Source organism: Entelurus aequoreus, linkage group LG06 (genome assembly GCF_033978785.1).
Source record: "Entelurus aequoreus isolate RoL-2023_Sb linkage group LG06, RoL_Eaeq_v1.1, whole genome shotgun sequence".
NCBI lineage: Eukaryota > Metazoa > Chordata > Actinopteri > Syngnathiformes > Syngnathidae > Entelurus > Entelurus aequoreus.
This window is the reverse complement of record NC_084736.1, coordinates 83582274-83597034: the sequence shown is the minus strand read 5'-3', so window position 1 is coordinate 83597034 and position 14761 is coordinate 83582274. Positions and strand designations below refer to the sequence as shown.

The window sequence follows — 14761 nt, the reverse complement described above, 5'->3', positions numbered from 1 at the left end:
GACATTTGACCGAGCCATGATGTTTATATGACATTCACGTAGTAGTTTCTTTACAGTCGCAGATTATTTAATTAAAAGTACAGTACAAAGTGCCAGGGGTGTCAAACTCATTTTAGATCACATGAAGGAAAATCTACCCCCAAGTGGGCCAGACTGGTAAAATCACAGCACGATAACTTTAAATGAAGACAGCTTCAGATTGTTTTCTTTTATTAAATATAGAACAAGCACATTTGGAAATTGTATAAATCAGGGGTGTCAAACGTACGGCCCAGGAGCAGGTTTTATCCGGCCCGTGGGATGAGTTTGCTAAGTATAAAAATTAACCGGAAATTTTAAAAGAAAGAAACTGCTGTTCTAAATGTGTCCACTAGATGTCGCAATCAGTCGAGGAAAAGGATCAAACTACATAAATAACATCCTGTAATTTGATTTTGATATAATTTTTGTATCTTGATAGATTGAAAATGAACACCAATGAGTTGGCTGATGAATTAATTAGCATGATAGCGGGCGTCAAACGTCAAATGGCACGAAAACATGTTCCAAGTTCCTGGACACAGTGGACAGTGAGTACATAAACATGGAAAGCGAGCTAAAGAAGACACTCCAAACTCTGCCTCTGCTCATCATTCAGCACTGAAGGTACACACACACTCTGTCAATTCTCTTATATACTCTTTCATTCTAGACTTCTACAGTGTTTGATTATCACATCACTCTAAATGTATAGACTATAAAGTTCACAAACATAAAGAGGGATGCTAGTGGGCCAGGCCAATCTTTCCTTATCTCTCAACTAAAACTGGGGAAATGCGTAGTTTTCTGGGCTTCAGACATGATTTTATTTCTGAATTCCTTGAGAGAAAAAACACCTGGTTAGGCTTTGTGTATGTAGTGTCTGCCTACCTTGGTTTACAGCTATGTTGTTATTATGCTGTTTGTTACTTATGTATGTTATGTTGCAGCTTTTTAAAATAGTTTTGTCAATTTGTTCTGGTCTGAAACAAATTGGCCCTTTGAAACATATCTTTGTGTGTTGTATGTAGAGCACCTTGCTTAGCAGAGTTCAGTGATGCAAATGCATGTCAAGTTGATCAACACATTGTATTATTCTCCAGTGCAATAACAGTTGTGGGAAGCAGATCAGAATCATATCCATATTTAAGTGTTACTTCTTTCTAAACTCCTATAGTCATATAAAGAATAGCTAGTATTCTTCCTTCTTTTGAGTCTCATAGTAAGGTGTCGGCCTTCTAGATTGGAATGTGTCAGAGTAGAGATAACTCGGAGTAGTCTAAACAAAGGGAGTGGGGGCGAGGGACAGAGGGAAGATCACGGGACTTCCGGGGGTTTGAGGGGAGACCGAGCTAGACCGGGCGAGGGAACGCTGGTGTGCTAGATTGGTCTCACGTTTGTCCTCTAAGCTTGGAGAATAAACCACAAAATACCAACTACTGCCTGTCTCGTCTCGATTACTGTAACGTATTATTTTCGGGCCTCCCTATGTCTAGCATTAAAAGATTACAGTTGGTACAAAATGCGGCTGCAAGGCTTTTGACAAAAACAAGAAAGTTTGATCATATTACACCTATACTGGCTCACTTGCACTGGCTTCCTGTGCACTTAAGATGCGACTTTAAGGTTTTACTACTTACGTATAAAATATTACACGGTTTAGCTCCAGCCTATCTCGCCGATTGTATTGTACCATATGTCCCGACAAGAAATCTGCGTTCAAAGAACTCCGGCTTATTAGTGATTCCCAGAGCCAAAAAAAAGTCTGCGGGCTATAGAGCGTTTTCTATTCGGGCTCCAGTACTCTGGAATGCCCTCCCGGTAACAGTTAGAGATGCTACCTCAGTAGAAGCATTTAAGTCCCATCTTAAAACTCATTTGTATAATCTAGCCTTTAAATAGACCCCCCCTTTTTTAGACCAGTTGATCTGCCGTTTCTTTTCTTCTCTCCTCTTCTCCCCTGTCCCTTGCGAGGGGGAGTTGCATAGGTCCGGTGGCCATGGATGAAGTGCTGGCTGTCCAGAGCCGGGACCCCGGGTGGACCACTAGCCTGTGCATCGGTTGGGGACATCTCTGCGCTGCTGACCCGTCTCCGCTCGGGATGGTTTCCTGTTGGCCCCGCTGTGGACTGGACTCCCGCTGATGTGTTGGATCCACTGTGGACTGGACTTTCACAATGTTATGTCAGACCCACTCGACATCCGTTGCTTTCGGTCTCCCCTAGAGGGGGGGGGGTTACCCACATATGCGGTCCTCTCCAAGGTTTCTCATAGTCATTCACCGACGTCCCACTGGGGTGAGTTTTTCCTTGCCCGTATGTGGGCTCTGTACCGAGGATGTCGTTGTGGCTTGTACAGCCCTTTGAGACACTTGTGATTTAGGGCTATATAAATAAACATTGATTGATTGATTGATGTTGATTGAATATAAACATCAGCTTATTGCCATAAAATGAATCTGGGAGAGACTAGCAATTTGAATTCCCCATTGGAGGAATGCTGGTCAACGCAACACAGTACTGAAACGAAGGCTAAAAGGCCATTAATGGGAGCCTTAAAAAAAGAAAAGTAACTAGTTATTTTTCACAGTAACGCATTACTTTTTGGTGTAAGTAACTGAGTTACTTTTGAAATAAAGTAACTAGTAACTAACTGGTTACTGGTTTCAGTAACTAACCCCCATTTGGTTTAGTATTCAGCAGTCAACAATAGACAAATTGATTTCTTTCAAGATTTTTAATTGAGCTTACTAGACATAGTATAACCAGAACACAATAGTATTTGGTTTAGTATTCCGTAGTCAACAACAGACTAATTGACATAGATTAGTTTCTTTCAACATTTTTTAATTGAGCTTACTAGACATAGTATAACCAGAACAACATAACACAATAGTATTTTGTTTACTATTCAACAGTCAACAATAGACATAGATTGGTTTCTTTCAACATTTTTAAATTGAGCTTACTATGTTCATAGTTAAAGAAAAAATAGCTTGTCAGCCAGCTGGATGGCTGGTTCAGAATGAAGGTACTGGCCTGAGAGGTAAGCCAGTCTGTGTGCGTATTTGCATGGTGCTGGAACACGGATAGTGCCCGGCCAGTTCCAGTACAAATGGCACATCTTGAAGGTCAGCCTGTTGCAGAACGAAAGTCGGTAAATAAAATATGCCTATGATTTAACATGCTGACAAAAAGTATGTCAGCTTTTGGTCGTTTATTTAACTGGATGTAAATTGCACCACCGGCTGCAAAAGCAGTAAAATAATGTAAGAGCGATTAGGTATGTGCATTTTAGGAAAAAAAAAAAAGATTAAGGAAGACAGAAGTGATACAATTAAAAGGAATATTATTTTGGAAATAGGCTGCATGGTGGCAGAGTGATTACAGGGCTGTACAGTGCGAGCATTTTACTTGCATTTGCATCTAAAAATAGGTTGTGCTAGTATTGAAAAAAAAAAAAAAAAGCACACGTGCAAATACAGATTTGAACCCTTTAACTAGCATTTTGCTCCTAAAATAAATCGAAATTTGATCAAACTAGAGTAACATTTTTGCCCATCTGTATAGCATGTTTGAAATAAACTTTAACCATAACCAAATGGACAAGTGGTTGATGTGGAAGTGTCACTGATCACTCTGTGCGCTGAGAGCTGTGTGTCCCCCTCCCTCCTGTGCCAGTTGGCAGGTTGGTTTTCCTGGCTAAAATCTTTGTGTATGCCCTCTAACAATGTTTATCTATAAAAAGACCATTGAAAAAAGTCAATTATTTTCATGTTGCTGCTGACATTTAAACATGTCTTCTAAAAGGGGGTTATAGCTCGGTTGGTAGAGTGACCGTGCCAGCAACTTGAGGGTTCCAGGTTCGATCCCCGCTTCCGCCATCCTAGTCACTGCCGTTGTGTCCTTGGGCAAGACACTTTTTCCACCCACACTGGTTTAAATGTAACTTAGATATTGGGTTTCACTATGTAAAAAAGCGCTTTGAGTCACTAGAGAAAAGCGCTATATAAATACAATTCACTTCACTAAACCAGGGTGCTTTATTTCACATTTTGTTCTCTTGTGTTTTTGGTAGCTAAAGAATTGGGCATAGCTAAATGTTTAAAAAAAAAAAGAAGATTGGAGACAATATTGGGCTTTTCTAATTTTATTTTCAAGGCTTTTTCTTTAATCTTAAAGGCCTACTGAAATGAATTTTTATTTATTTAAACGGGAATAGCAGATCCATTCTATGTGTCATACTTGATCATTTCGCGATATTGCCATATTTTTGCTGAAAGGATTTAGTAGAGAAAATCGACGATAAAGTTCGCCACTTTTGCTCGCTGATAAAAAAAGCCTTGCCTGTACCGGAAGTAGCGTGACGTCACAGGAGCTAGTATTCCTCACAATTCCCCGTTGTTTACAATGGAGCAAGAGATTCGGAGCGACAAAGCGACGATTACCCCATTAATTTGAGCGAGGATGAAAGATTCGTAGATGAGGAACGTTACAGTGAATGACTAGAGAGGCAGTGATGGACGTATCTTTTTTCGCTCTGACCGTAACTTAGGTACAAGCTGGCTCATTGGATTCCACACTCTCTCCTTCTTCTGTTGTGGATCACGGATTTGTATTTTAAACCACCTCGGATACTATATCCTCTTGAAAATGAAAGTCGAGCACGCGAAATGGAAATTTAAAGTGACTTTTATCTCCACGACAATACATCAGTGACACACTTAGCTACTGAGCTAACGTGATAGCATCGTTCTCAAATGAAGATAGAAACAAAAGAAATAAACCCCTGACTGGAAGGATAGACAGAAGATCAACAATACTATTAAACCATGTACATGTAACTACACGGTTAAAAATTCTCAGCCTGGTAAGGCTTAACAATGCTGTTGCTAACGACGCTAAGGCTAATTTAGCAACTTAGCAACCGGACCTCACAGAACTATGATAAAACATTAGCGCTCCACCTACGCCAGCCAGCCCTCATCTTCCCATCAACACCCGTGCTCACCTGCGTTCCAGCGATCGACGGCGCGACGAAGGACTTCATCCGTGGGTTTGGCGGCAAGCATCGGCTAGGCGTGGTAAGTAGTCCTTGTTGTGTTGCTGTAAGTATTGTACTTAGCCGCTAATACACCGATCGATCCCACCTACAACGTTCTTCTCTGCAGCCTCCATTGTTCATTAAACAAATTGCAAAAGATTCACCAACACAGATGTCCAGAATACTGTGGAATTTTGTCGAAGAAAACAAGAGGTTTTTGTATCGGGTCGATGGGGTCCAACCACTTCCGTGGATTTTGTGACGTCACGCGCATAAATCATATCCAAAGGAGTTTTTCAACCGGAAGTGTGGCAGGAATTTTAAAATGTCACTTTATAAGTTAACCCGGCCGTATTGGCATGTGTTTCAATGTTAAGATTTCATCATTGATGTATAAAACTATCAGACTGCGTGGTTGGTAGTAGTGGCTTTCAGTAGGCCTTTAAATCACCTTATACATTGGGATCCTGTTACGCAAAACCTACTTTTCTTACTAGTTGGTACCTATTTTTGTGTATTTGGGATCCCAATCAGTCCCGAAAATTTAAAATCTAGAAATAGTAGAGATATTTAGTTATGCCAAAGGATATTTCCATTTATGTGTTAGTTTATGGGCCAAACTATATCGGAATATGATTTTTGGTCCATATGTCTGAGCTCTACACTCGTGTTATTGACAGTTTAGGGATGTTCACTGTGTTTAATTGAGCATTACAGAAGGCCCTATGATGGCGTTGTGTTTATATCAGGCATGTGATTTGAACTTAATGAAAAAGACTGAAAATAAGCTGGGGGTGTTGGGGCCACAGGTCCCCAGCCAGGTCCAGGGTGGGGGGCCAACCCCACCCTGGACCACAAATGTGTATTTCACGTCTTCCATGTCGAGAGCAGTTAAGATTTGGGCTTACATGGTAAACAACTAAAATGAATGTTCTCTGATTGGCCTGTCCGTAATGTTTTGCCCTAATCTTAACCAATCGTGACTCATCATAGTAAACCAAACCAACCAATCATGGATTTTCTTATACGTAAACCAACCAATCATCATTGATTTTCCTGTATATTTTGTCCCCTGCCTGTGGAGTTGCTTCACTACGTAGCTTTGATTTTTAAGTTAATAATTTTTTATGGAAAACCGTAGTTTTTACCACTGGATTATCAAAAACAGTACTCATTACGGGAAAACCGTAGTTGTTGGCGGGTATGGCAAAGAGACGGACCAAGATTTTAACACATTGTAGGTTGGAAAAAACTAAGAAAAATGGAAAATATTTTTTTATATTTTTACAGATAAAAAAGGTGGATTTCCGAATATAGACGGAAAAATCACATGCCTGATGTATGTACCCTGCGATTGGCTGGCGACAATCCAGGGTTAACCTGCCTCTCGCCCAAAATCAGCTGGGATTGGCTTCAGTTTATCCCTAGCCCTAATGAGGATAAGCGGTATAGAAAATGCATGTATGGCATTTTAATCAAATATTGACGTACAAAATTACAAATATTTTTTTATATGGACATTCTCCCCCGTTTTCTGCACAGACATCAGCAACGTGTTTCAAACATGCGTCAAATATTTAGAATTAAATTACCGAATTTTTAGGACTATAAGTCGCTCCGGAGTATAAGTCGCACCAACTGAAAATGCATAATAAAGAAGGAAAAAAAACATAAGTCGCACTGGAGTATAAGTCGCATTTTTTGGGGAAATGTATTTGATAAAAGCCAACACCAAGAATAGACATTTGAAAGGCAATTTAAAATGTCTAAAGAATAGTGAACAACAGGCTGAATAAGTGTACGTTATATGAGGCATAAATAACCAACTGAGAACGTGCCTGGTATGTTAACGTAACATATTATGTTAAGAGTCATTCAAATAACTATAACATATAGAACATGCTATACGTTTACCAAACAATCTGTCACTCCTAATCACTAAACCCCATGAAATCTTATACGTCTAGTCCAGCGGTTCCTAACCTTGTTGGAGGTACCGAACCCCACCAGATTTATATGCGCATTCACCGAACCCTTCTTTAGTGAAAAATAAAATGTTTTTTTCCTTCAAATTCAAGACAAAGTTATATGTTTTTGGTAACACTTTAGTATGGGGAACATATTCTAAGTAACAAAGACTTAATTTAGAGTTATTTGGACACTAGGGGAACATATTCTAAGTAATAAAGACTTAATTTAGAGTTATTTGGTTAGGGTTAGGGTTATAATAAGGCCATGCCGAATAAGGCATTTATAAGTACTTAATAATGACTAGTTAAGAGCCAATATGTTACTAATTTGCATGTTAACAAGCAACTAATTAATGGTGAATATGTTCCCCATACTAAAGTGTTACCATGTCTTTTTACTGGTGCATAAAATGAAGCGTGCATGAACATCACCTTGTTCAAACAACAAAACCAACACAGTGCATAAACTCACAACAAATGACACACCTGCAAACCAGTCAGCTGTTGCCGTATCCGTAATACGCCGATAGGGAGAAGTTTGTATTTAAACGATGAGTCGGGTGTGTTTTGACCTCCCTGAGGCCGACTCACCGAAACCCTAGGGTTCCATCGAACCCAGGTTAAGAACCACTGGTCTAGTCTCTTGCGTGAATGAGCTAAATAATATTATTTGATATTTTACGGTAATGTGTTAATAATTTCACACATAAGTCGCTCCTGAGTATAAGTCACACCCCCAAACTATGAAAAAAACTGCGACTTATAGTCCGAAAAAAACGGTAGGTAAAATTTGAACAGATTTCAGATACCTTTGCAAATGGTCTGGCATGAGGTTTGCAGTGTTGTACAGAGTGATGTAGTGCGTAGGCAATCCACAACCTTGACGACTATGATGCGCCATCAGATAGAAGTCAACCCTGTGTGAGGAAAAGAAAACACAAATCTGAAACTTCATCAACAATTGCACTTAAGTTTGTCGTTGGAGCAGCTTCCACTGCCCACTGAGTATTGCGTGATGTGTACATTTTGCCACATTATTGTACATTTCATTTGTGACAACCCCCACTTGCTTGCTCAAAATCCTTGAGAAAACATTGTGCCATATGCAATGCAGATATAGACCCGGAGATAGCCTCAAAGTGTTATCATGATTAGACAAATGGCCGATGACTTATAAGAAATTAGTTGCCAAATCTCGCACGTACACTACAAAAAGTGAAATCTAAGTAAGATGAAATATCTCAAATAAGGGTGATATTTGCTTATTTTCTGTCTGATAAGATAATTCTTCTCACTAAGCAGATTTTATGTTATAGAGTGTTTTACTTGTTTTAAGTGTTTTGCTCCTAAATGATCTCAGTAAGATATTACAGCTTGTTGCTGAGATTTGATGAGCTATATTGAGTAAAACATGCTTGAAACTAGAATATCAACTGTTGCAAAGCTGTGTCATCAACACTCACAAGTATAAAATTACTTTTTTAAAGTCATCATTTCTTACTTCAACCATGGAAAAAAAAATCATGATGCCGAGCGCATATCATTATGTCAAGATAATGGCACTAGCATTTACTTCATTTGAGAATATTTTTCAACATATTGAGCAAAAAGGTCTTTTTTTTCCTACCAAGAAAAGTGCACTTGTTATTAGAGATGTCCGATAATATCGGCCGATACATGCGTTAAAATGTAATATCGGAAATTATCGGTATCGTTTTTTTTTATTATCGGTATCGTTTTTAAAAATTTTTTTTTATTAAATCAACATAAAAAACACAAGATACACTTACAATTAGTGCACCAACCCAAAAAACCTTCCTCCCCCCATTTACACTCATTCACACAAAAGGGTTGTTTCTTTCTGTTATTAATATTCTGCTTCCTACATTATATATCAATATATATCAATACAGTCTGCAAGGGATACAGTCCGTAAGCACACATGATTGTGCGTGCTGCTGCTCCACTAATAGTACTAACCTTTAACAGTTAATTTTACTAATTTTCATTCATTACTAGTTTCTATGTAACTGTTTTTATATTGTTGTACTTTCTTTTTTATTCAAGAAAATGTTTTTAATTTATTTATCTTATTTTACTAATTTTTTTAAAAAGTACCTTATCTTCACCATACCTGGTTGTCCAAATTAGGCATAATAATGTGTTAATTCCACGACTGCATATATCGGTTGATATCGGTATCGGTAATTAAAGAGTTGGAAAATATCGGAGTATCGGCAAAAAGCCATTATCGGACATCCCTACTTGTTATTAGTGAGAATATACTTATTTTAAGCTATTTTTGGGTTCATTGAGGTTAGCTAATTTTACTTGTTTTGGAAAGTCTTGACAAGCCAAATTTTCTTGTTCTATTGGCAGATAATTTTGCTTTTTTCAAATAAAATACACCTAATTTTTGTATTTTTTTCCCTTGTTTTTGAACACTGACTTTTTGCAGTGTAGAAGACATTTTGGTTGATGGCGGCAATGTTTTTCAACCAGTATTGCTTAAATTTTACAGCCATGGGCTCGTCACTCCATGTGTAACAATTTCTGTGGTGATTCTTGAAAGTTTCTAGTCAACCAGTCGACCTACTGGGTCAAACCTTTAAGACACTTTTTGTTTATTTTATTACCAGCGCCACTATGTGGTCAGAAAAAGAGTTAGAGTTAGAGTTTGAGTTTATTTCGAACATGCAAGCATACAACATGATACATCACAATTTCCAGTTTCTCTTTTCAACATGTTCGAAAAGGAGTAGGAAGAAGCAGAGCTTATTTAATCCTACCCCTTTTCTTTACATAACAGTTGCTGAAACTTTTTTATTCACTTCCTGTTCTCAATTTTTTCACAATAACTCCATAGGTAATCACAATAAAAATAAATAAATGAATATTAGTAAGAATTTAATAATAATAATTGGTGAAGTAAGTCATATTTCATATGATGAGATAAGTAAGATTACTTTAAGAATGAATGAATGGATGGATGAAATAAATTGAGAATGTTTGTCATGGTTCTTCTTCTTCTTTGTACTTTGTAAAAACTTTAAGTTTGAAGAGTTTCTTGAAGTGTATCATATTAGTACATTGTTTGATTGCTTTGCTTAATCCATTCCATCATTTAATTCCACATATTGATATACTGAAGGTCTTAAGTGTTGTACGTGCAAACAAATGTTTTAAATTACATTTTTCTCTAAGATTATATTTCTCCTCTTTTTTTGAGAAGAATTGTTGTATATTCTTGGCTAGCAGGTTATAGTTTGCTTTGTGCATAATTTTAGCTGTTTGCAAATTCACTATGTCGTGGAATTTCAGTATCTTTGATTCAATAAATAAAGGATTTGTATGTTCTCTATATCCAACATTATGTATTATTCTAACTGATCTTTTTTGTAACACTGTTAATGAATGAAGTGTACTTTTGTAATTATTTCCCCATATTTCTACACAGTAGCTCAGATATGGTAACACTAGTGAGCAGTAGAGAATATGAAGGGATTTTTGGTCTAGAACATGTTTTGCTTTATTCATTATTGACGTGTTTCTTGCAACTTTATGTTGTATATTTTTTACGTGAGATTTCCAGTTCAATTTATCATCAATCATTATACCTAGAAATTTGGTTTCATTTACTCTTTCAATTTCTATTCCGTCTATTTGTATTTGTGTTTGACTTTCTCTTCTACTGTTGCCAAATAGCATTATTTTAGTTTTCAACATATTGAGCAAAAAGGCAAAACAATGGGGGGTGTATGTTTGGCCAAATGTTCACCCATTTTAACAGGGGCATCCAGCGTTGACCGTGTAGTAGAATTTCTAACCTTTGAACTATATTTCGTGTCTATTAAGAATGTCTGCTCATTTCATTTCTCTTCTATTCTATACCATTGAATAGACCAGATGTAGGACAAAGTTGAATATGAAGTCGTGCCGACCAGTCTACAAAATGTTTTGATTGCCCTGGGCCCTATTCGGACTTTATCAGTGAATTCTCAGAGTTCGTTGCTGATCTAGTGACGCACGCCGACAATATAATCATAATGGGGGACTTTAATATCCATATGAATACCCCATCGGACCCTCAGTGCGTGGCGCTCCAAACCATAATTGATAGCTGTGGTCTTACACAAATAATACATGAACCCACGCATCGCAACGGTAATACAATAGATCTAGTGCTTGTCAGGGGTGTCACCACCTCCAAAGTTATGATACTTCCATATACTAAAGTAATGTCCGATCATTACCTTATAACATTTGAAGTTTTGACTCTTTGTCAACAAGCTAATAATAATAATAACTGCTATAGCGGCCGCAACATTAATGCTGCCACAACGATGACTCTTGCTGACCTACTGCCTTCGGTAATAGCACCATTCCCAAATTATGTCGGCTCTATTGATAAACTCACTAACAACTTTGACGATGCCTTGCGCGAAATTATTGATAGTATAGCACCGCTAAAGCAAAAAAGGGCCCCTAAAAGGCGCACCCCATGGTTTACAGAAGAAATTAGAGCTCATAAATTATCATGTAGAAAACTGGAACGCAAATGGCGCGCGACTAAACTTGAGGTTTTCCATCAAGCATGGAGTGATAGTTTAATAACTTATAAACGCATGCTTACCTTAGCTAAAGCTAAATACTACTCAAATCTCATCCGCCTCAACAAAAACGATCCTAAATTTCTGTTTAGTACAGTAGCATCGCTAACCCAACAAGGGACTCCTCCCAGTAGCTCCACCCACTCGGCAGATGATTTTATGAATTTCTTTAATAAGAAAATTGAACTCATTAGAAAGGAGATTAAAGACAACGCATCCCAGCTACAACTGGGCTCTATTAACACAAATACGACTGTATATACGACGGACACTGCCCTCCAAAATAGTCTCTCTATTTTTGATGAAATAACATTAGAGGAATTATTACAGCGTGTAAGTGGGATAAAACAAACAACATGTTTACTTGACCCACTTCCTGGGAAACTTATCAAGGAACTGTTTGTATTATTAGGTCCATCAGTGTTAAATATTATAAACTTATCACTTTCCTCCGGCACTGTTCCCCTAGCATTCAAAAAAGCGGTTATTCATCCTCTGCTCAAAAGACCTAACCTCGATCCTGACCTCATGGTAAACTACCGACCGGTCTCCCACCTTCCGTTTATTTCCAAAATTCTCGAAAAAACTGTTGCACAGCAGCTAAATGAACACTTAGTGACTAACAATCTCTGTGAACCTTTTCAATCCGGTTTCAGGGCAAATCACTCTACGGAGACAGCCCTCGCAAAAATGACTAATGATCTATTGCTAACGATGGATTCTGATGCGTCATCTATGTTGCTGCTTCTTGATCTTAGCGCCGCTTTCGATACCGTCGATCATAATATTTTATTAGAGCGTATCAAAACACGTATTGGTATGTCAGACTTAGCCTTGTCTTGGTTTAACTCTTATCTTACTGACAGGATGCAGTGCGTCTCCCATAACAATGTGACCTCGGACTATGTCAAGGTAACGTGCGGAGTTCCCCAGGGTTCGGTTCTTGGCCCTGCACTCTTTAGTATTTACATGCTGCCGCTGGGTGACATCATACGCAAGTACGGTGTTAGCTTTCACTGTTATGCTGATGACACTCAACTCTACATGCCCCTAAAGCTGACCAACACGCCGGACTGTAGTCAGCTGGAGGCGTGTCTTAATGAAATTAAACAATGGATGTCCGCTAACTTTTTGCAACTCAACGCTAAGAAAACGGAAATGCTGATTATCGGTCCTGCTAGACACCAACATCTATTTAATAATACCACCTTAACATTTGACAACCAAACAATTAAACAAGGAGACTCGGTAAAGAATCTGGGTATTATCTTCCACCCAACTCTCTCGTTTGAGTCACACATTAAGAGTGTTACTAAAACGGCCTTCTTTCATCTCCGTAATATCGCTAAAATTCGTTCCATCTTGTCCACTAGCGACGCTGAGATCATTATTCATGCGTTCGTTACGTCTCGTCTCGATTACTGTAACGTATTATTTTCGGGCCTCCCTATGTCTAGCATTAAAAGATTACAGTTGGTACAAAATGCGGCTGCAAGGCTTTTGACAAAAACAAGAAAGTTTGATCATATTACGCCTATACTGGCTCACTTGCACTGGCTTCCTGTGCACTTAAGATGCGACTTTAAGGTTTTACTACTTACGTATAAAATATTACACGGTTTAGCTCCAGCCTATCTCGCCGATTGTATTGTACCATATGTCCCGACAAGAAATCTGCGTTCAAAGAACTCCGGCTTATTAGTGATTCCCAGAGCCAAAAAAAAGTCTGCGGGCTATAGAGCGTTTTCTATTCGGGCTCCAGTACTCTGGAATGCCCTCCCGGTAACAGTTAGAGATGCTACCTCAGTAGAAGCATTTAAGTCCCATCTTAAAACTCATTTGTATAATCTAGCCTTTAAATAGACCCCCCCTTTTTTAGACCAGTTGATCTGCCGTTTCTTTTCTTCTCTCCTCTTCTCCCCTGTCCCTTGCGAGGGGGAGTTGCATAGGTCCGGTGGCCATGGATGAAGTGCTGGCTGTCCAGAGCCGGGACCCCGGGTGGACCACTAGCCTGTGCATCGGTTGGGGACATCTCTGCGCTGCTGACCCGTCTCCGCTCGGGATGGTTTCCTGTTGGCCCCGCTGTGGACTGGACTCCCGCTGATGTGTTGGATCCACTGTGGACTGGACTTTCACAATGTTATGTCAGACCCACTCGACATCCGTTGCTTTCGGTCTCCCCTAGAGGGGGGGGGGTTACCCACATATGCGGTCCTCTCCAAGGTTTCTCATAGTCATTCACCGACGTCCCACTGGGGTGAGTTTTTCCTTGCCCGTATGTGGGCTCTGTACCGAGGATGTCGTTGTGGCTTGTACAGCCCTTTGAGACACTTGTGATTTAGGGCTATATAAATAAACATTGATTGATTGATTGATAAGCATGACTAAGGGATTCAAGGAGGTTGCAAAACAAACATGTCGAAAACAACGGGACCTTGACGCATGAGGAAAACAGATAAAAATGGCCAGGAGACCAGGGGCCGTACTTATCAAGCTTCTTAGAATGACTCCTAAGAAGTCTGCTAAGAGTTGACTTAAGAGTACATAAATTCTTCACTGAAAGCTGCACTTAAAAGTTAATTATCAAGCGTCTTACTCACACTTTCAGCGAAGTGTAGGACTGAATCTTAAGTGTCACACTCAGAGCTGAATTACGACATTACTATGTGCCGTAAATGGAATTTTAGGTGACGTCATTTCTGTGTCCATAGAAATGACCAATCACGGAAGGGAATCCCTTGTCTAAGAATAAAGAAATATCTTGGAAATATTTAAGTGGACAATGGGAGTGTATATTTTGACAATAAACTACAAAATAATACAAAACAAACTAGTCCCCGCCGGCACTCACGCTACCGCTCCCTCTCTTCTCTCGCCCACACACTCACTGACGTCACTCACCTCACGGCCACACACATACGCTACTGTCATAACATTTTCTTTCCAATTCATTAATTAGGCAACTAATTTGAAACTGGTGTGGGTGGCTCTATATATACTAGCCCACTGCAGCCACATGCAGAAATCAACATGGAATCGAAAAGTATTAAATCTGTGACAAAAATAATACCAGCTCTGTCTAAACGATACCGTTTGATCAGCTGCTCGTCATCAAACAAAT

The 14761-nt window shown here is 39.0% G+C and overlaps 1 protein-coding gene across 4 annotated transcripts in view; it reads right to left on the bottom strand.

Annotated features, from left to right (window-relative positions):
* Positions 1-2764: 2764 nt before the first annotated feature.
* piwil2 (piwi-like RNA-mediated gene silencing 2) overlaps positions 2765-14761 on the bottom strand; it is a 66665-nt gene continuing 54668 nt past the window's right edge. For 2 of the 4 annotated variants that reach the window (XM_062051658.1, XM_062051659.1), the window contains 2 exons: positions 7840-7947; positions 2765-3153 (listed from right to left, as the gene is read on the bottom strand). In XM_062051658.1, the coding sequence (XP_061907642.1) occupies positions 2997-3153; positions 7840-7947 (265 nt within the window). In that variant the 3' untranslated portion in view covers positions 2765-2996. Of the gene's footprint in view, positions 3154-7839; positions 7948-14761 lie in introns of those variants that run through there. The other 2 variants (XM_062051657.1, XM_062051660.1) reach the window with 2 other exon arrangements.